At 43.8% G+C, this 18,016-nt stretch overlaps 1 protein-coding gene across 1 annotated transcript; it reads right to left on the bottom strand.

The window, feature by feature from the left end:
* Window positions 1-1,739: 1,739 nt before the first annotated feature.
* Window positions 1,740-7,803, bottom strand: LOC141949924 (kinesin-like protein KIF20B). Its single transcript, XM_074884088.1, has 6 exons — window positions 7,761-7,803; window positions 6,750-6,818; window positions 5,120-5,264; window positions 4,158-4,206; window positions 3,308-3,502; window positions 1,740-1,855 (listed from the first exon to the last, which is right to left on the bottom strand). The coding sequence occupies exons 2-6, from the start codon at window positions 6,779-6,781 to the stop codon at window positions 1,740-1,742; spliced, it is 537 nt and encodes a 178-aa protein (XP_074740189.1). The 5' UTR covers window positions 6,782-6,818; window positions 7,761-7,803.
* Window positions 7,804-18,016: the final 10,213 nt, after the last annotated feature.

Raw genomic sequence — 18,016 nt, 5'->3', positions numbered from 1 at the left:
TATTTATTAAAAACAGACAATTTTTGTCAAATGGTGCCCAGTTATGATAGCACAGCAATATTCTGCTGATGAAAAAAATGTTACACTAGAAGTACGTAGACAGTTGGGTTAGTTCATAAGGAGTAATAAAAGGCTAAAAATTTGACTCTTACTATGACACTAGTGAAAAGGGGGTTTTAAACTTATTCCAAAGTTTGTTTCTTTGATAAACCAAGCTCAGAGGAGTAAAGTTAAATTGCTAAAATATATGATAGCATGCTTAAAGGAGATTAGAGCAAAAGAGCAAAACAAGGAAAAGAGAAAAACAAGACAAGTTTTAAGGTAACTCTGGTAGATCAACAAGTCTATACATCATTTCTGCCAGAAACTTAGTGTTAGCATTGTGTATTTTAAACAATAGCTTTTAAACATTGGAGGCAGTACCTAAAAGCCACAACCAGTTTGCAATTCGTAAAAGGACTTACTTTGACCGTTGACAATTCTTGAGTGTGTTAATACACTTGCCCAGAATCAGCAGAGAGGTGTTTGTATTTCCACTCTCTTTCAATCTGTGACCTTCACTGTGGGTCTTGGCATATCTTTCTGAACCAGCAAGATCACACATTGACAGTCTGAAAGCAGATAAGGAAAATTCCCTTTATTTACCTTAGAACATGCACAAATTATTCACTTTTAAAAACGATCACTTTTTTTAGAAGAAGAATTTCTTGATCTTCATCTGCACAAACACTTCCATCCTTTTCAATGTTGTTTTCTCAATCAAATTTTACATTACTTCCTGACAAACCTTTTCCCAACACACCTCCTATTTCCCCTCCCCCCACCATCTCTTCCTTCTGAGGACTCAGAGGAGTTCAGGTGTACAGCAGGCTGACAGAACCTTGTGCTGCACAGAGGGGACAAGGCACAGAAGAGCCCTGCAGCCTGATGGCTGGAGGTAGAGGGTCAACAACTGTGTGATGGTAGGAACTGGGGAAACCACCACACAGGAATGAGTTTCTACCAGGAAGCACTAGGTGTATAGTGCAGTACCAGTCCACCAACACAGACCAGAACTGACAGTTCCCAGTACCAGTCCACCAACACAGACCAGAACTGACAGTTCCCAGTACCAGCACACCAACACAGACCAGAACTGACAGTTCCCAGTACCAGCACACCAACACAGACCAGAACTGACAGTTCCATCACAAAGAAGAGAGGGTCTCTGCTCTGAACTTACTCATTGACTCGGGTCACTCGCGGTGCTCCTGAATCTTCAGCTTTTAGTATCTTAACTGTGAATATGCCGTGACTAAAAGGAAAAGTTTCAATCAGCAGAGAAGTGATAAAGTAGACGAATACATTCAAAATATTTTTAGCCTCCACAACATCTGTTCAAAACAGTGTTGAATCTGTCAACTTCTCTAAGCATATACTCTATCAGATACAAACTTTCCAAGAGATGCTTATGTAGCCTTTATTTTGCTTTTTCCTCAGACAGTTAGATGGAATAAAGCTAAATGCTTTTGCTTGAAGGAGAGTATTTGATAAAACTGTTAGTTTTTGAACATGTTCATCTTACTGAAGGATTGAATCCTTTTGACTAAAAGCACTGGGTCACACAGTGCTAAAGGATGCCAAACCTAGATATCTAGGCCCTGTTAAAGCCTCTTCCCCTCCTAAAAGCCACAATCCATATTTTAGTTCCCCCCTCCTCCCAGACACCATCCTATGCCCAATGTTATTCAGAAAGTTTCTCACCTTCTGCTGGAGCAAGTATTTAGTTTCTTGCTTGTGATACTCCAGTGTTTCAACCCCAGTTTTAGAAGTCTAAAAGCTTCTTTAGAATCAGAAATCTGAACCCACTGCAGATCTTTAGGAAAAACAAACATGGTAATCTTGTAAATATCATTATCAAAAAGAAAGAAGGGATTAGGGGATAAGATATGCACACCAAGAACAATACGTTTACTTGAGACACAAAAACATTTTACTAAGCATGCTTCAGACAGAAATTATATGATGACAAAATCAAGATTCTTCCTTCCATGGGAAAGGAAGGGCACATCTATCTCATCATTTCATCCTATTAGCACACAGAAATATGCTCCATCCAAATTAAGTGAGCAACCTTAGCCCATGCTCTGAAAAGCCAAAGCACAGGGTCTAATATGAGCATAAAAGCCTATGTTCATATCATCAAGGCAGAACTCTACCTGGACAGCTTCTCTGCTTTAGCCTGTGATTTTGAGGGCAGGGGGGAAAAATCACCTAGACATCTTTCAGGGCTATCAAGTTAAAAAAAAATCAGTGAAGAATTCTGTCTGCAGTATGATGACTGTATGTCATCTTGGTATGGGCTCGAGTAAATACCTACAGCCCTACTAATGGAACTTATAATATGAACATCATGGCCTCTGTTAAACTAGAGGTCACCAAAATTGTACTAGCAAAAATACCAGCTGTGACCAAGAAAAATAAGAAAATCATCAGCTGGTTTTCCTGAATAACACCAGGAACAATCTTATACTTCCAAATGTTATAAAAAGAGATTATGCTGAAGCATAGCTCAAAGCAGACTATTTCCTACTTCACACATTTTGTAGTCTTTGAAGAAATGAAGGAGTTGGGTTTATCATCTGATTCAGCTTTTTGAATCTATAGTTTGGCATATGAAAGATAAAAGTAGCAGGCCAAACACCTACAAAAAAGCCTTTAATCTACAATTGGTGTCTTGATTGTCCAAAGAACCTATAACAAATCAAATAGGATTTGAAACCTGTTTTTCCCATGGCCAGAAACAAACACTGAACTGTTAGAGTTCTGCTAACCCCCCGCCTCCCCCAACCCACAACAAATTACATCACAGGCTTGATTAGAGTACTGTAAAATGTAATTTGCAGTCAGACTGAACTTTCTCACATATTCTCTGAAGTGTATCTCTACAGAAAATACTAAAAAATAGAACTGTTGAGCCAATTATAACTATAGGTAAGAATCTGGAGTCTTTTTTTAAGAAAATGGAAAAAACCAAAACACTAAAAAATCTGTCAATTGTTCTCAATATTTCTCCCATTTCAAAGAAATATCAAGGCAGTGGAGTGCACGCAGGCTTTTCAGAGTTACAGTTAAGAATAGAGAGAAAACACTATTAAAGGCACAGATACTTCTGTGATGCAAATTGTTGCCTTTCACGCTCAAGGTGGACATTTCTAGTGCCACAGTGAATACAGTCCGGAGTTTTCTAATCTAGAAAGAAACATTATTACAGGAAGACTGACTTTTCAAATTACATGTTTGGCAATTTGCAATGTATTCTAATCACCTTTTACATAAGAACATCCCTTGATGTCTTGAGCAAGGCGTAGTGTTTTTCTTTTCTTGTCATTTGAGACAGCAATCAATAGATCATAAAAACATTCATTGTAAATCTCACAAAATGAAACCCACAGAGAAAACTTCACGTCATTTTTCGCAGTTGTGCTAGATTGTTCTGAGCCTTTTAAGAGTTCTTCCAAATCTGCCAAGTACAAAATATTACAACTCAGTATAGACCTTGTAAAATGAACTTCATTCAAAAAATTAATAAGTGAAAACTGGTATTACAGCAGCCTTCTAAAAAGCACTTACCCCAGACAAAAGTCCTTTGGAATTTTTCTCCCCTTTCTTAAATATCTGGAAGTCACAAGCTTACCCTACATATCCGCCAGACACCTAATCTACCACTGCCTTTCCCACTTGCAAATTCTATCAAAACCATGCAGCTTTGTTAGAATTATTCAAGTCTCTTCAATGTCTTTAGAAGACAGAGAATCAAACTGACAAGTACATGACATTCTAACATTTTAAAGCAAACCTAGTATTTAGGTAGTTTTTAAATGGCAGAATTAGGTTTATCTGATTACATACAGGGTCAGGATACCACTAGAGACCACAGCATAAGTAGTACTACTCTTCCTTGCCATAGCTTCATCTCATTTAATGCCTGTTCAGGTATACTTCTAACCATTTTATCCTTGTGTTTTCTGGCCAGATAACTTACTCACTGTCCAATTCACAGGCATATAAAGATGTCAAGTAGTTATTTTATTATTAACATAGGCCAGAAGTCAGTTGTTGACCTTAAGAAAGCTTCTTTGCCTGCTTTAATTGCAATTCTTTAATATAAAACATACCCTTACAACCAACTGGTGCTTTGCTGTTAGTGCTCTCTCGACGGTCTCCCTGCAAAAGAGAACAGAGACTTTAAGACACGTCGCTGGCAGGACATCACCAGTTACTGGTGTAACAGCTCCACTGGACAGCAATACAGTGTCGTTGCAATATGCCAATACAAAGATCCCGTATGACGGTTGTTGAATCCTCAAGTGAAACACAGTTCTATTAAAAGGAAGCAGAAACAATGCAGGCATGAAAAGAGTATGAAAAGCTCAGCAGAAAAAAAACCAAACCAAAACCCAACAAAACCCCCAAGCATACGTTTAAGGTATTTTTAAACTATATAAATGTCACACCTGCAATTCATTTTCTCTTTCTGACGATGTAAACGGCCTAATACGCAGGCAAATTGGTATGTGTTCCTTAGGCTCCAAACTGCTCCTCTTAAATTAAAAAAATTAAGGAAGTTAGAAATTTGACTAGATTCTTTGCTGGATAGCTAGCATGTTAAGACAGTTTTATTTTCACCAGGCTATTCTGAACAGACTTATTGGATGACAAGGGAAGCAAAAGTAATTCACTACATCAGTTTTCACAAGTGCTCAGGCCCCTGCAGAAGTTTGCTGTGATAACTTAAGAGTTCATAATCTTGCAGCATGTGTGTATATATATATATACACACACACACATATATACAACATTAAGGCAATTAGAGATCAAGAATGAAACCCACAAAACCATTCTATGATTAAGCTGCTCCAAGCTGGCAATTAGCCTCATTCACAGAAGGCTGATGCACCCAATGAAGTATCAATGCAGTGCCACACAACTTAGTCTAATCCTATCTATCTCCTCCAAAATTAAAAACACACTAAAGATGCTTTTCATCTTCTCTGTAAAATTCTGATTATTCTTATTGATGCAAAGACTAAGCTGATTAAAAAATATCCAAACAATGCAAACATTAAAGCTTTCTTACCTGGCTTGTGTTTGAGCTTGCACAAACCAAAGAGAGATCTGTTTTAAAACCTTCTACGCTTCCTGGTGCTGTTCTCTGAAGTGGCTCAACACCAGCAATATAGGATGGTCTGAAAAAGTCCTCCTTATCCAAATCCGGTTCCATCCTGTGAGATAAAATAAACCCCTTTTTTTGCCTTCTGATCACATAACATAAAGCTTCTGAAGTTTCTTATATAAGACAAGTCAATTTGAAACTGATAGCTGCAGTTTCTTTAAGGAGAAAGCTTTCTTTATCCTATTCAAAATTTACATAGCAAGTTTCTGATAGCTGCGGAGAGGCTCTGCAGTGGGGTTCACATCATGATGAAACAAGACCAGCCATCCTTCTTCCAATGCAAAGCAACTGTTTACCAGGGAAAAAGCCCTACACATATACCACAACCTTGCTAAAACCCGTGTCTGACAAGGAAGATAGAATTAAAAAAAAAAACCACCAAACAATCATATTGTTCCGCATCCACTTCTCCATCATCCCATTATAGTGGCCATTTAGAATAAAAGTTCATTGCAAGAGTAACCCAAACTTCATGGTTATCTCTGCAGGACCTGATAAATAAATTGGTATTATAAATATAACACAGTGTAGCTTAATACATGACAGAGTTCAGAGAAATTCTGAAGACTAGGAGATAGTTTTAGCTATTAAAGGGACACTAGAAAATTAGAAGACCTCATGCCAGAGTGCAAGCTAAAGAACTGCTTTTTAGTAATTTTTTCAGTTGTTTTACAGATCAGCAATTCATTTATTAATCCAAAATTTAATGATTTTTGTGCATCTCAGAATCTGGGCAGTGAAAATTTGCTATAGAAAATGGAAGTAAATTGATCCAGTGTTGATAGCAGACAGGTAGATTTCAAAATAATCTTTAAAAAGTGCATTTTATTTCAAAACATTAGTATATTTTGTCTGCACTCTCCAATTGCTTTTTCCTGTGATGTTACAGATGTGGCTTGGCAGCTTTTGTTATGGATTAAGTTTAACTCCTTGGGCTCACAGACTATGACAGCAACTCCCTGGGCTCGTAGACTCACAGACTGTGGCAGCAAGCATCCCAGCAGTCGGACACCTACCACGTGGCCTCCTGCAGTTTTGAAGCTTTGGACAGGATGAGTCAATGGTCTTCTAATACTACATTCCCATGTCTGTGCTACAGCCATGCATATACATTTTGTCTCTAAATACTAATGGAGAACACACGGTGTTCATTCAAGCAGCAGACAGACCAGGGCTGGTTCAAAGCCCTTTTGCTCAGAAAAAGCGTTGCCTATTAAGCAGTCGTAATATTTTTGTTCCCCCCAGCAAAGAACCTGAAAGACGCCAGCACTTTGGGGTCAGAACAGTTAACAGCTCAGCCTTCCCATCCAGCTTGTAAAAGGCAGATCCAGGACTTCATGAAGCCAGACAAACTTCACCAAGATGCAAATGAGGTAAAGCGATACATAAACTAAGCGGCAACGTTTAGTTTGATCTACAGTTCTTATTTTTGTCAGACAACTATATGAAAACCAGGAACAATTTGGCCTGAAATACTGACAAAGCTTGAACAAACACTGAGCTGGGAATAAGCTACTGCTGGAAAGAAACATACCTGTGCTGTGCCGATCCAGGAGTGTTATTCATCAGCTACACAAGTCCCAGGGCAAAACTCTTACCAGACCTTGACAGGAAACATATTTATTAGGTAACTGACAGTTTAGTTGGTTTAAATATAAGCTTATTTTAGAGTATGATTTGTCAAGACTATGCTCTCACTCTGTGCTTTTTTACCCAAGGGGCCAAAGGCAAACATGAAGCTCTACCAGCCAAGCTGGAATTCAAAGCATTCCTGCGAGCCCCGCACTCCAAGAAGTCAGGTCCCACCACTAACACAGGTCCCAGACAAGGTGCGACTGTCCATCTGTCTGCACACTGTGTCGGTCACACAGCACCGTCATTCCCTGGGATGTGCTGGGGGTAACGGGCACACTGCCTGCTTGGGGCCACTGCAACGGACTTGTGTGCGGGGAGATGTCCCTGTAATTCTGCTCACGGTGCCAGCAGAGTTTGGAGCTGCAGACACCTTCCGAGGGGGATCCCGACTGGCACACCAAGCCAAGCGTGTCACCGCACACACACAGCCTGCAGCGCTGCCAGGCAGCACAGGGGCTGGAAAGGCTCCAAACCTCACAGCCGGCAGCTTATAAAACCACAACGCATCAGCGCTTACACTGCAAGAGATTCAAACGGAGCCTGTTCCCTCTGCAGATGCCCGTCTCTCAGCACAAGGCTCCGCAGGTTTCCCGCTCTCACGGACACCGCCGCACGGCCTTGCCATGGCCCTGGCCGCTCCCCACCGCCCCACAGCAGCACCGGAAAGTTTTCACACCCCCCCCCAGCCTTTCCCCCCCCCGTAACGCCGGGAGTAACCGCGGCAGCAGCGGGGAGAGGCAGGGGAAGAGGCCTCAGCCCCGCCCGCCACGCAGAGCCCCCAGCACCGCTCCCAGCTCCGCCACCCCCAGGCCGCAACCGCCGCCTCCTTCCCTCCTCCAGCGAGGGGCCGGCAGCCCCGCAACGCCTTCCCGGAGAGCCCCCGCCAGGCCGGGCCAGCCCCGGCACCCACCTCCGCCAGGCGAGGGCCGCCGAGCTGCCCTGTCAACCGCCGCCACTCCCCAACGGAACCAACGGGCACGGCCGCGGCTTCTCCCCATCGGAGCAACGGCGGAGCGCGGCGAGAGGCGGGGCAGGGCCACGCGGCGGGGCCGCGCCGGGGCTGGGCCGGGGCCGGGCCGGAGGTAGGTTTCCTGTCAGGAGGCGGCTGCGCTTCGCCCCGGGGCAGCGCTGCGCGGCGCGGGGCTGTCTCCGAGGCTTCTGTGCCGCAGCCCCCGGAGCCCCCAGGGCCCGCGCCCGCAGCGGCAGCACCACCTCGAGTGCCCCGGGAAGGCGCCCTGGCCCCGCCGGGCCCGCCCCGCGGCCTGCCCTCCCCTGCCCGCCTCGCCGCCGGCAGTGCCCGGGCGCTGGTCCCGCCGCTCCGGCAGAGGGGGGCTGTCAGTCCGGGCCGGGCGATGCTCCGGGGTCACAGCGTCCAGGAGGGTCCCCAGCCCCCGCCGGCGGACAAGGAGCGGAGCCGGGCGCTGGAGGAGCCCGGGCAGGTAACGCGGCCCCGGCCCGGGCGGTGCCGCCGCGCTGAGGAGCCGGGGGGAGCCGGGCCGGGCCGCGGCGGCTGGCGGGGGAGGGCGGGGGTGCGGGCGGCGGGGGGGGCCGCCTCGTCTCCCGGGCGCTGAGGGGAGGCGGGCGGGGGTCGCGTCGGGGCGGTCCCGGGGCCGCAACTCCGCGCCAATCCGCGGGGGCCGCGCTCCGGGAGCGGCGGGGACAAGCGAGGGCGGCCGGCGCGGGGCGGGGGGGTGCGCCGGCGGTAGCGCCTTGGCGGCGGGGCGGGCCGGGGCTCGGTGCCCCCGGGGGCTGGCCCGTCCCAGGGCAGAGGCGGCGCCGGCGGGGCCGCGGTGCTGGGGGGGAGCGGGGCGCTGGGGGGGCACAGCGGGGGAGCCGGTTCCGCGGCGGCCGCCCCGCTCCCGGGGAGTGAGCTTCCGCCTCGCTGCTGCCGCGGGAGGGGCGGGAGAGCAGAGGCTGTTCGGGGCGTTTCTCCGCTCTGTCTGTGCGGGGCTTTTCCTCTCCGGTGGTCACGGAGCGATCGGCACTGACCCTGCGGGCGGGCGGGGAGCGGGGGGCTCAGAATGGGGCTGGGGGGGCCGAGGCACTGGCTGTCCTGGGCGGCCTCTGCCCAGGGGGATTGGCCGCAGGAGCTGCAGGACTGCCCGTGGTTTCCAACAGCAGGCATGGAGAGAAACTGCGGTACGCTTTATTTTCTTACTGCGCACCTTTAGAGCTGCTGGAACTAGAAGGGAGACTCAGAATCTCCTCTGACCCTCTGCTCCGCCCGCGGGGGGTTTTCTATCTGGGATAGATTGCACTGGAGGTGTTAAACTCTCAGGGGCACGGGGGTGGGGCGGGAGGCAAGGTCTGCTGGGTGCTTCAAACAATTCCTCTTGCTCATACTTCAGAAGGAGAGAAAGGAACCTGTTGTAAAAGCAGCTGAGGAATTTATAAAAGTGAAATATTAATGACCTGGAAAAGCTCAGAGAGCAAAGACGTTGCGCCTGATCATTCAGGAGGGTTCTTGTCCTCTACAGCTCCTCACTGTGTGTGTTTCTGTAGGACAAATGCAGTTGGTATGAAGGACAGCAGTATTTGTATTTATCTAGCTAGAAGTAGTGATAGCACATAAAATATTTCTGCGTTGTTCATTATCTCTGCAGCGGCTGCTTTAGCCATGATTTTTGAGGCTGCTGTAGGACAGAGGATTATTGCAGAAACAGTAACAAATATTTCAAGAATGTTTTCTTAGCAATGGAAATGGGAAGGGCTGACTCAGACCTGGAATAGCCCAGAGGAATGACGAGCCTTAGAAAAGTCCCCTTAGAGGCGTGATGATGGCTCTTTTCACCCGAAGCTGGTATTCATCTCGGGTATCCCAAACTGAGAGCAACATCCCCTCAACAGGCAGCACTGTCTGGGGAGAGGGTAACACACGGCTGTGCAGGGTCTGCTGAGAGCATCTTGTACACCCAAGGGATATTTTCTGCACATTGGGGTTCCTTTACCCAATTTTAGTTTTACCCAGTTTTAGTGTGGACTGCAGCGATCCCTGGAGTTTGAAGAACTCCCTGAGTTTGACCTGGAGGATGCCAAAGGCAGCAGCAGCTCTCTGCAGCAGTGAGGTGAGGGAATGGAGTTCCGTGGGAAAGGTGTCTGTCAGCCCGCAGGGTGAAGTCCTGTGCCCTGGCTGAGGGCCCTGCGGGACTGTTGGAATAGCTGAGGCACGTTGGCTTGAGCCAGGCCTGCGTGGGGAGAGCTTGGGGCAGCCTGAGGGGGGATGGATGTGGGGAGCTAGACCAGGAGGAGGACCCGGGACAGAGCACAGGGCACGCACCGGGGCTGGGTTACAGGAGAGAGTGTTGGGGATTTAAGTCTGTTAGTCACAGAAGATGCTGAAAAAGCATCTTGTATCTCCAGATGTCAGCGTGTGTGTGTGTGTGAGCATGGTCTGTCATGCTGCGTCAGCTTCTGGAGATGTCCTGATAGAAGGAGCTGTGTGTTCACCAGGTGTTACAGAGCTTTGAGGCAAGGTGAAGAAGTGAAAGCTGCACAGTTGTTTTTCTGGGGTTGATTAATACAAGTAAAGCATGAGGTGAAACAGCGTTTGTGTGTCTGTGAAAGTATTAATGGAAAAAAACCCCAATAGACACTTCAGGTCAAACCAATGAGCAGTGCATGCTTTGTTTTTGGAGTAACTACCAGCTTGCTAGGGGGAAGAACTGAACTCTATCCTCTGTCTTGCAGAAGTTACTGCTTGTTATAAGGTTCAGTGTTCCAGGTCTTTCCCTTACAAAGCAGTTTTGTGGCACTTGGAGGGGCTCGTCGGCGGGGGGGGGGGGACGGGACAAAAGGAAACGTGCACATAAATAATGGCAAGTAGGGGCTGGGTTTGCAGCTTCATCAAGTGTTTCTCTTGTTATTGCATTGATTTGGCAGTTTTCTGCAGTGATAGTAAACTTGGGTTGCCTTGATAAAGTAAATATGCTTTTGTGTTAGACTTCAGCTGTTGGACGTGCTGGCTGTGTGCCATGGCAGAACTTGTGAGCACTCGGAATGTGCAGTGTGATTTGTGCTTGTGACATTTGATGTGACCCCCTGTGTTTCAGCAAGGGCCTTTAACACTGAGGTTGTGGAAGGTGCAGCCATAGATGTTACATGCAATTGTATTAAACCCCTGTCGCTGTTCACTAGTTAAACACGTGGTTACTTGTACTTACTGCTTTTGCCTTGTTCTCCCTGCATTGCATGGCAGAGTGTACTGCTGGGATAATATAAACCCACACACCCTCTGACTGAAGACTATAGTATCATTTTTTCATTGTATGGCAACAAAATGTTAATGTTTCCTACAAAGTCTACTGCTTTTACCTGAAACATGATCTGTCCTGTACAGGATAGTTGTTTTATAGTAAAATACAGTGATAGTGTAAGGGAAAAGAAACCACAGGCAAGCAATAAGTAAAAGCAGAGAAGTCCTGGATGTGGAAAAAGCAAGAAGTTTTTACAATGAGCACTGTAATCCGTTGCATGCATTTTATAATTCTGCAAAAAAAAAAAAAAAAAGGACCCCCCAATACACCATTGAGGTGCATTATAAGATCTGAATGATGATGATCTAAGTTGCCTATAGACAGCACTATTTTTTTGCCCTGGGTGTTGCTGTGTAAGCCCCTGTGAGTGCCGAGATAGGAATGTGTAATTATTTCCTTCATAGGTGGGAAATGGACTCAGTGTTGTGGTGAAGTCACAGCTGGTTTGTGCTAGAGAAAGGCCGTTGAACTGGAATATGCTTCGCAAGTCCCACAGTCTTATCTCAGTGACTTAACTGTGGTAGTGTAGGGTTTTTTTATAGTTTGGTGTTGATGTGGAAACTTCCTGCATACCCAGTTGCAGGGTTTGGGTGTAAAGTTATGCAACATTTTCTCTGTAAAGACTAATACTAGCAGATTATTTTTTCAGTCTAGGAGAAAACGCTTTTCCTGGATCTTTTTTGGCGTTAAGTTTGAGAGAAAGCGTGTGCCCAGGGCTCCTGCAGCCTCTGAGCTTCTGCAGCAGCTGCCTGGACCGCGGCTTTGCCAAGTTCAAGGGCACTTCTTGTGTGTCTTGGCCCATCCTGTCCAAGGAGAGTAGGATGTCACTTCCAGTGATCCCACAGGGGCTTGGAGTTGAAAAATCCTATAGGAAAGAGAAGAAGGTGTCAAGTAAGGGGGAAAAAGGCTGGTCAAATCAGGAAAGAAGATTAATGTTCAAATGGCTCAGACTTTTTTTTCTTAACCTGGTATGAGGTTTTTGTCGAGCAATGTTTGCTACAGTTTCAGGAAATGGTATTGGCATTTAAATATTAAAAAAAAAAGATTGCTTTTTATTTAAAATATTTTTTTACCTTCCAGAAACAGAAACTTGATTAGCAGTTGATTATGATAAATGATTATTTCCTGAGAAGTCAAATGGACTCAGCTGAGATGAAAATTTTTATTGTCTTTGTGAGATAAGAATAATCAGTCCAATATGTTGTTGCCTCTTTGCTGTCTTTCACTGCACAACTTAGTTAAGGTTTGGACTTTCTATTGGGCATTTTGCAAAGCAGGAACACAGATGTGGCTGAAATAGAGCAGTCTGTGGGCTGTTCATTCTCGTGTCCTGCCTCGCGCTGTAAAGAGTGGCGAGGGCTCTGGGAGGAGCTGCAGGTGTGACTCCTACAGAGGCACTGCTTTTATTCCGTGCACTTCTGAGATCTGCTAAAGCACTGAAAGTTGAGGTTTAACAGAATATTGGAATAGGATGTTGACATTAAATATTGTGGTCATCAGCATTGCCTTACCTATAAAACTGAACAGTTTTTGATTCATTCCAAATTCTAGCCTTTGCAGTTGATAATGGGCCAGGTATCTGCAATCCTTGGTACCCCTCCAACCATGAGAGCTGGGAACAGAAATCACTGTGTTGTAAAGCATCTAGGAATGTCCTAAAATCCCACGGAATTACAGATTTTTGTTCATTATGTGAAGTGTATTGATTACCCTTAATGGCAGAGGGATTTTTTTTTTAATTAAAAAAAGCAAACCCTGAGTGCATAATCAGCATAGAGTATCTTCTGTGTTGGTCTATTTGTGCTTTTACTTCAAGAGGCAGCTGAGAATAGATGAATGTCTGTTAGAGGCACCTTGTTGTAGTAAAAATCATAACCACCCGGAAAGCTAATGTATACAAACAGGTTAGTTGTAAGTAAAAGCTCACTTTGTCTTTTAGATTTTAATTTTAGTACACACCTTTGCTTAATTATGCTCTCCACTTCTTTTAAAGTCTTCTCCATTGTTGTGTGTGGAACTTTCTCTATGATAGTTTATACTAATGTTTAAGAATTTTTCAGGGAAATAGGGCTGAAGCAGCTAATACAATTTTTATTATTTTTTTTTTAAAGACCAATCAGAATGGGTATAATTAAACACCTAGTTCATCACCTCAGTAGGCAGCAATTCCACTCATGTTCTTGTGTCTCATTGCACTGTCTGGTGACAACGTGGTTAACATGTCAGCTGGACGTTTGATCTGATCTGGTCAGTGGTGAAGTTCCCAAGATTGCCAAGTTCCTGCACTGTTTATGTGAATACCAGCAATCCAGTATCACACACAGGCCTATGCTTTTACAGAGAAACAACTCTGCTTTGTTTTCTATCTACTCATACTGAGAAACTTAGCTTGGAAACAGATTTTTTTTCTTTTTTTCTTGGCAGTTTAGATTTTGAAGGAATAGTAAGTACTGTGATCAGAGCGGGAAGTCTGAATTCATCCAGGCAAAACAGTGAAGCTACTTTAACAAGAGTATTGCATAGCTTTGGAAACAAAACCCAGGTGTGTTTATGTGTAGTGCTAGGTGTAACAGAATTCTAAGTGTGTATTTCCTACATCAGAAATATCTTTTACTATTGCAGCTATGGTATTAATGTTGGAAAAATACCAAGTAGAACTTCTGTGAGTTGTTGGAATAGGGGATGGTGTGCTCTTTGTTTATGCCAGATCTTTTCCAGTAAAGAAGAGTAAGTCCAGTGTCTTAGCTGAAGTTGTGCAGGAGACTCCTGTCAGCAGGTTGTTTGGAATGTGGTGAGGATGGTTCCTAAGCTTTCTGTGCAAACGTGCTCATCCCTTGGAAGCGATGTTGATGGCACAGGGGCTAGAGGATTCTCTTCTAACCCGATCAGATCAAAATTACTGCGTGGTTGCCGCACTGGGACACAACCCAGCATTTGAACAGTAACAACTGTAATGCTGTACGAGTTCATCTGCAGGAAGAAAGCCTGCCTGCCTTGGAGTGACTCCTGTGACATCTGAATTCAGCATGAAGGAATTGCCACTTGGGGAAAATGAACTGGCTTCCAGAAAATGGGTACAGCTAGTAAAAACTCTGCCTAACATTGGTTAGATCCAAATCTGTTACGGTAAAACTGCAATTTACAGTGAGGGAGGCAAGAACAAGGGTTTGAAAGATCTTGCTTAGCTTGTGCTTCGGGTGAAATCAAAATCAGATGATAACCCTTCCCTTTTCTTTTCCTCCTAAAGTATCTGGTATTGTGCTTTTCTTTAAAAGATACTAAAAAAAAAAAAAAATCAAGTGAAATTGTTGCTTGAAAATTGGCGTGAAGTTCTTTGTGTGTTATTTACACAGAAATAGCCTCCAAAAGGAAGCCTTATGGCTTTCTACCAGGGAATTGTATTTCCTTGTATTTGGTAATTGTAATGTTGTTAATTGAAATGTTTTATTTTAATAACCTTACTTAAAATACTTTGTGTGTGTGTGTAACAATTACAAATTTTATGCAATGGGCTATATTTTGTTACATTTTGGCAAAATGGTGAGTATGGATTTTTTTTTTTCACATTTTAGTGTATTTTTAAACTTTTCTTATTGGTGAAGGTCAGGTGGTTAGCTTAACGCTAACTAAGCTTAATATGGCCAAATGGAGGATTCTTCTGGGTTTAATGCCCTGACATGCTTCAGGAAACTTCCAGAATATTTCCTGCCACCCTCAAGATATGGTGGGCCGCATTCCTCAGATTTCTAAAATAATCTCTGTGTGGCATTGCAGATGGAGAATAATTTGGGAATAGTTGAACAATCTCCTGGAAATGATGTCTTCTCCATAACCCTTCCTAATCTCCTGGGTGGTTAAATGCCGGCTACGGGGTTCCACCTCTCTCGGGCTAGAACCCTTTATGATGGCTGCAATGGTGGAATAATTCTGATACTTTTCAGCCAGGAGAGCAATGGCAGTGAGTTTGTTGTGGGTGTTTTAGCTTTATCGAACTAAAGTGTGACTTAAGATGGGAATTTAGTGGGAAAGAGGGGGCTTCTTGTCATCTCTGCTGCACGTTTGAGGTGGTGTGGAGTGAGCAGTGGGTGAGAATGGCATTTCTGCTGATGTTACTGGTGAAAGGGGAGTGTGTGTAGTAGAAAACTTGTTCTGGGTTACATGCTTGGAGGAGAAAGTGGGGTTTTATGTGACAGCTGCCATCCTGGCTTACACGTGAGTGAGTGAACTGTCCTGTGAGTTATTCAGTGTTAGAGGCAGAACTGTGTACCTGCAGTGGTGGCGGATCCCGTTGGTACTGATTATCAGTAGGGGGATGGGACATGCTGACACCAGTTGGCTGCTTCTTCAGGGAAGGTGAGGTGTGATGTAGAGGCGTAGCTTTCCAACGTGTGTCTTCAGTTTCACGAGTAAAGGGATAAGTAGTCGTATTTCAGAATGTGTTTTGATTTTAAAGATGTGCATTTTTGAGGGGAAGAAGCATCCACATCATCTAACTTCAGTCACAGAACTTGGATTCTTGTGTTAGAAGTCTGTTTTTCCTCTATGGTCAGTGGAGACGGAGAGGCTTCTCTGTAAAGCAATTAAGAACATCTAAATTGGATTACTTCCCTGCTTTGCTCCCTGATGGAGCCCACTGTTCTTCATAGAAGGAGCTTAGGGAAGCTGGAATCATAATATACTCTTAAGTCAGATATAGTGGAACTCCTCTAACCAACTTAATTACATATATTTGCATTATATGGTGGAAACCACGCAAAATTCAGTATTATGACACTAAGTCTTTCCTTTTCATTTTAGAAAAACTCTTCCATAAAACACTGGTGATCAGCAGCAAGTATTGCAATTACCATGTAATGGTGCTTTCAGAATTTCTCAGTGTAATGTTACTGAAAGTAGCAAGCTCCAGATGCCTTTGAACATCTCATTCAAGATGGGATCATGAAATACACTGTTGTGGTACGTGCTTGAAAATATTTATTATGACAAGGAGGCAAAAGGAACCTGGTCAGTTGTAACAAATATGTGATTGTGTCTCCGCAAAATAGTCTTAATGTCATCCCTGACGCAGGTATTTCAGTTTTGGATGTTTTGCAGTTGAGAGGGAGTGATAGTCAGAGACACTTTTTGAAAAGATTATACTCATGCTTCTGTTTTTATATAAAATAACTAGTTAACTGATTTCAGTAAAACTTGTCTATAGTGTGTGGGTTTTAAGGATGTGTGTACAAGTGTTTGGGTCCATCTGACTTACTAATACATTAAAATGGTGCCATTTACAGTGAATGGGAGAAGTTCTGCTTTTGGATCTCCATCCCTGACCAGCAGAGTTGGCACACAGTGTCAAGGATGATTGCAAGCCGCCAGGCTTTCTCCCTGGCTGACAGTTAAGCAGATTTTTTAATAGTTCTGTTGAGCTGTGTAGCATTACCAAAAGAGTTGCTCACTAAGCTGAAACAAAATGTACTGAAATGTAAAAATACATTCTTGGAACTTCTTGCTTCAGTGATTTTCATATGAAATAAGAAATGTTAAAAATCAGTCCCAAGCTGACAGTGTTTATACCATCTGCTGCTCTTGTTCCTCTCAGTAGCATATTCTTAGTGATCTTGATCCAACAGCGGGTGTTTTCCTGCCAAAGAAGTGTGCCGTGGAGAGCAGCAGAATGGCCAGAGACACTTTGGCTGGCGTTGGACAACAGCATTAAATGAGAAAATGTCTGTGTAGTCTGTTTGGATTTATATCTCTTTATAATCCCATAATGAAAATAGAATCAAATATATGAATCAGAGAGTGGTACATTCAGCTGACAACTGTGGCTTGTCAGAAAGGACATGAAATAAAAAATATTTTAATGAACTGTAACTCTTTCCTGGGAATATTTGGGTTTACAGTAGAGGCAAACATAAATAAAATATTCTTAGAGTAATAACCAGCGATTAGTAGGAGACTGTTAAAACAAGTTGGTAAGCTGTTTGATCTGTCAGTACCCATTTTTGATACTGCTAACACCAGTTTCGTTTTGGAGAGCATGTTACACAGTTCTCTTAAATTACTGGGGACCATAATCTGCTGGATCGGATGATGAAACAGGGCATAGGGTTGGGTTGCAGTGGTGTTTTTGCAGAACACTTTGGTGGAATCTGTTTATTTTTTTTGACAAGCAGTTTTAAGGATATTTTCATCTGTTATTTGGAAACCAATTATTTTAGGATGAAATAAAAAATTATTTTTTTTTTTAGTATAAGTGAAGGCAAATTAGCAGTCCTTTCTGTCTTCAGATTTAAAACACTAGTATTTTCTTGAGAACAGGTATTTTCTGCAAATATAATCACATTTTGACTTTGAAATGTATTACTTTGATTATGTTTACATGGAAATGTTCATCCCACATCTGTGGAGTATTCTTTTTTGTTCATTATTCGCAAAACCAGTCAGTCCAATCAGATTCAGTTGTACAGACTGCTGCTGATTTTATGCCAGTCTGTGAAGACAGACCAGGGGGTGACAGGGCTAATGACAGTCTCTTGTGCTTCCTCATCCACAGACACTTGCATTTGAAGCGTAAAATTCAAGCTGTTATATGTGCAGCTCGTTGCACTCAATATAAATATATTTGCTCAGAAATATTTAAAACGTGCTAGAGGTACTTGGGAAATTTAGAAGAAAAAGAGGAGAAAGAACGCATTGCAAAATTACTTGGGTCTCACTGATTCTGTCTGGCAACTCTAAAAGCAAAAAGCATGGGCGGGCAGGGAGGATGAAAAGTGTGCAAGCTTTTTTTTTCCTGCTTTTTGTTTGGAAATAGTAGAGTTTTGAAAAGCTGGCATCTTTTTTCCAGTGAGGCCTTTTTTTTTTTTGGTCAATAAGAGTCCCACAATTTATAAGACAGCATAGTGTTTTTATTTCAGTGTAG

The sequence above is a fragment of the Strix uralensis genome, chromosome 14 (genome assembly GCF_047716275.1).
Source record: "Strix uralensis isolate ZFMK-TIS-50842 chromosome 14, bStrUra1, whole genome shotgun sequence".
Lineage (NCBI taxonomy): Eukaryota > Metazoa > Chordata > Aves > Strigiformes > Strigidae > Strix > Strix uralensis.
The sequence above is the reverse complement of the archived record's forward strand: the minus strand, read 5'-3'. Positions and strand labels throughout refer to the sequence as shown.

Excerpts from the sequence above, each read along its gene's own strand:
- LOC141949924 (XM_074884088.1), bottom strand. The coding sequence starts at position 6,781 with ATGAATAACACTCCTGGATCGGCACAGCACAG. Across the intron at positions 5,265-6,749 it reads CCTGGATCGGCACAGCACAG|GATGGAACCGGATTTGGATA; the intron begins GTATGTTTCTTT and ends TTTATCTCACAG. Across the intron at positions 4,207-5,119 it reads CAAGCTCAAACACAAGCCAG|GGAGACCGTCGAGAGAGCAC; the intron begins GTAAGAAAGCTT and ends TCTCTTTTGCAG.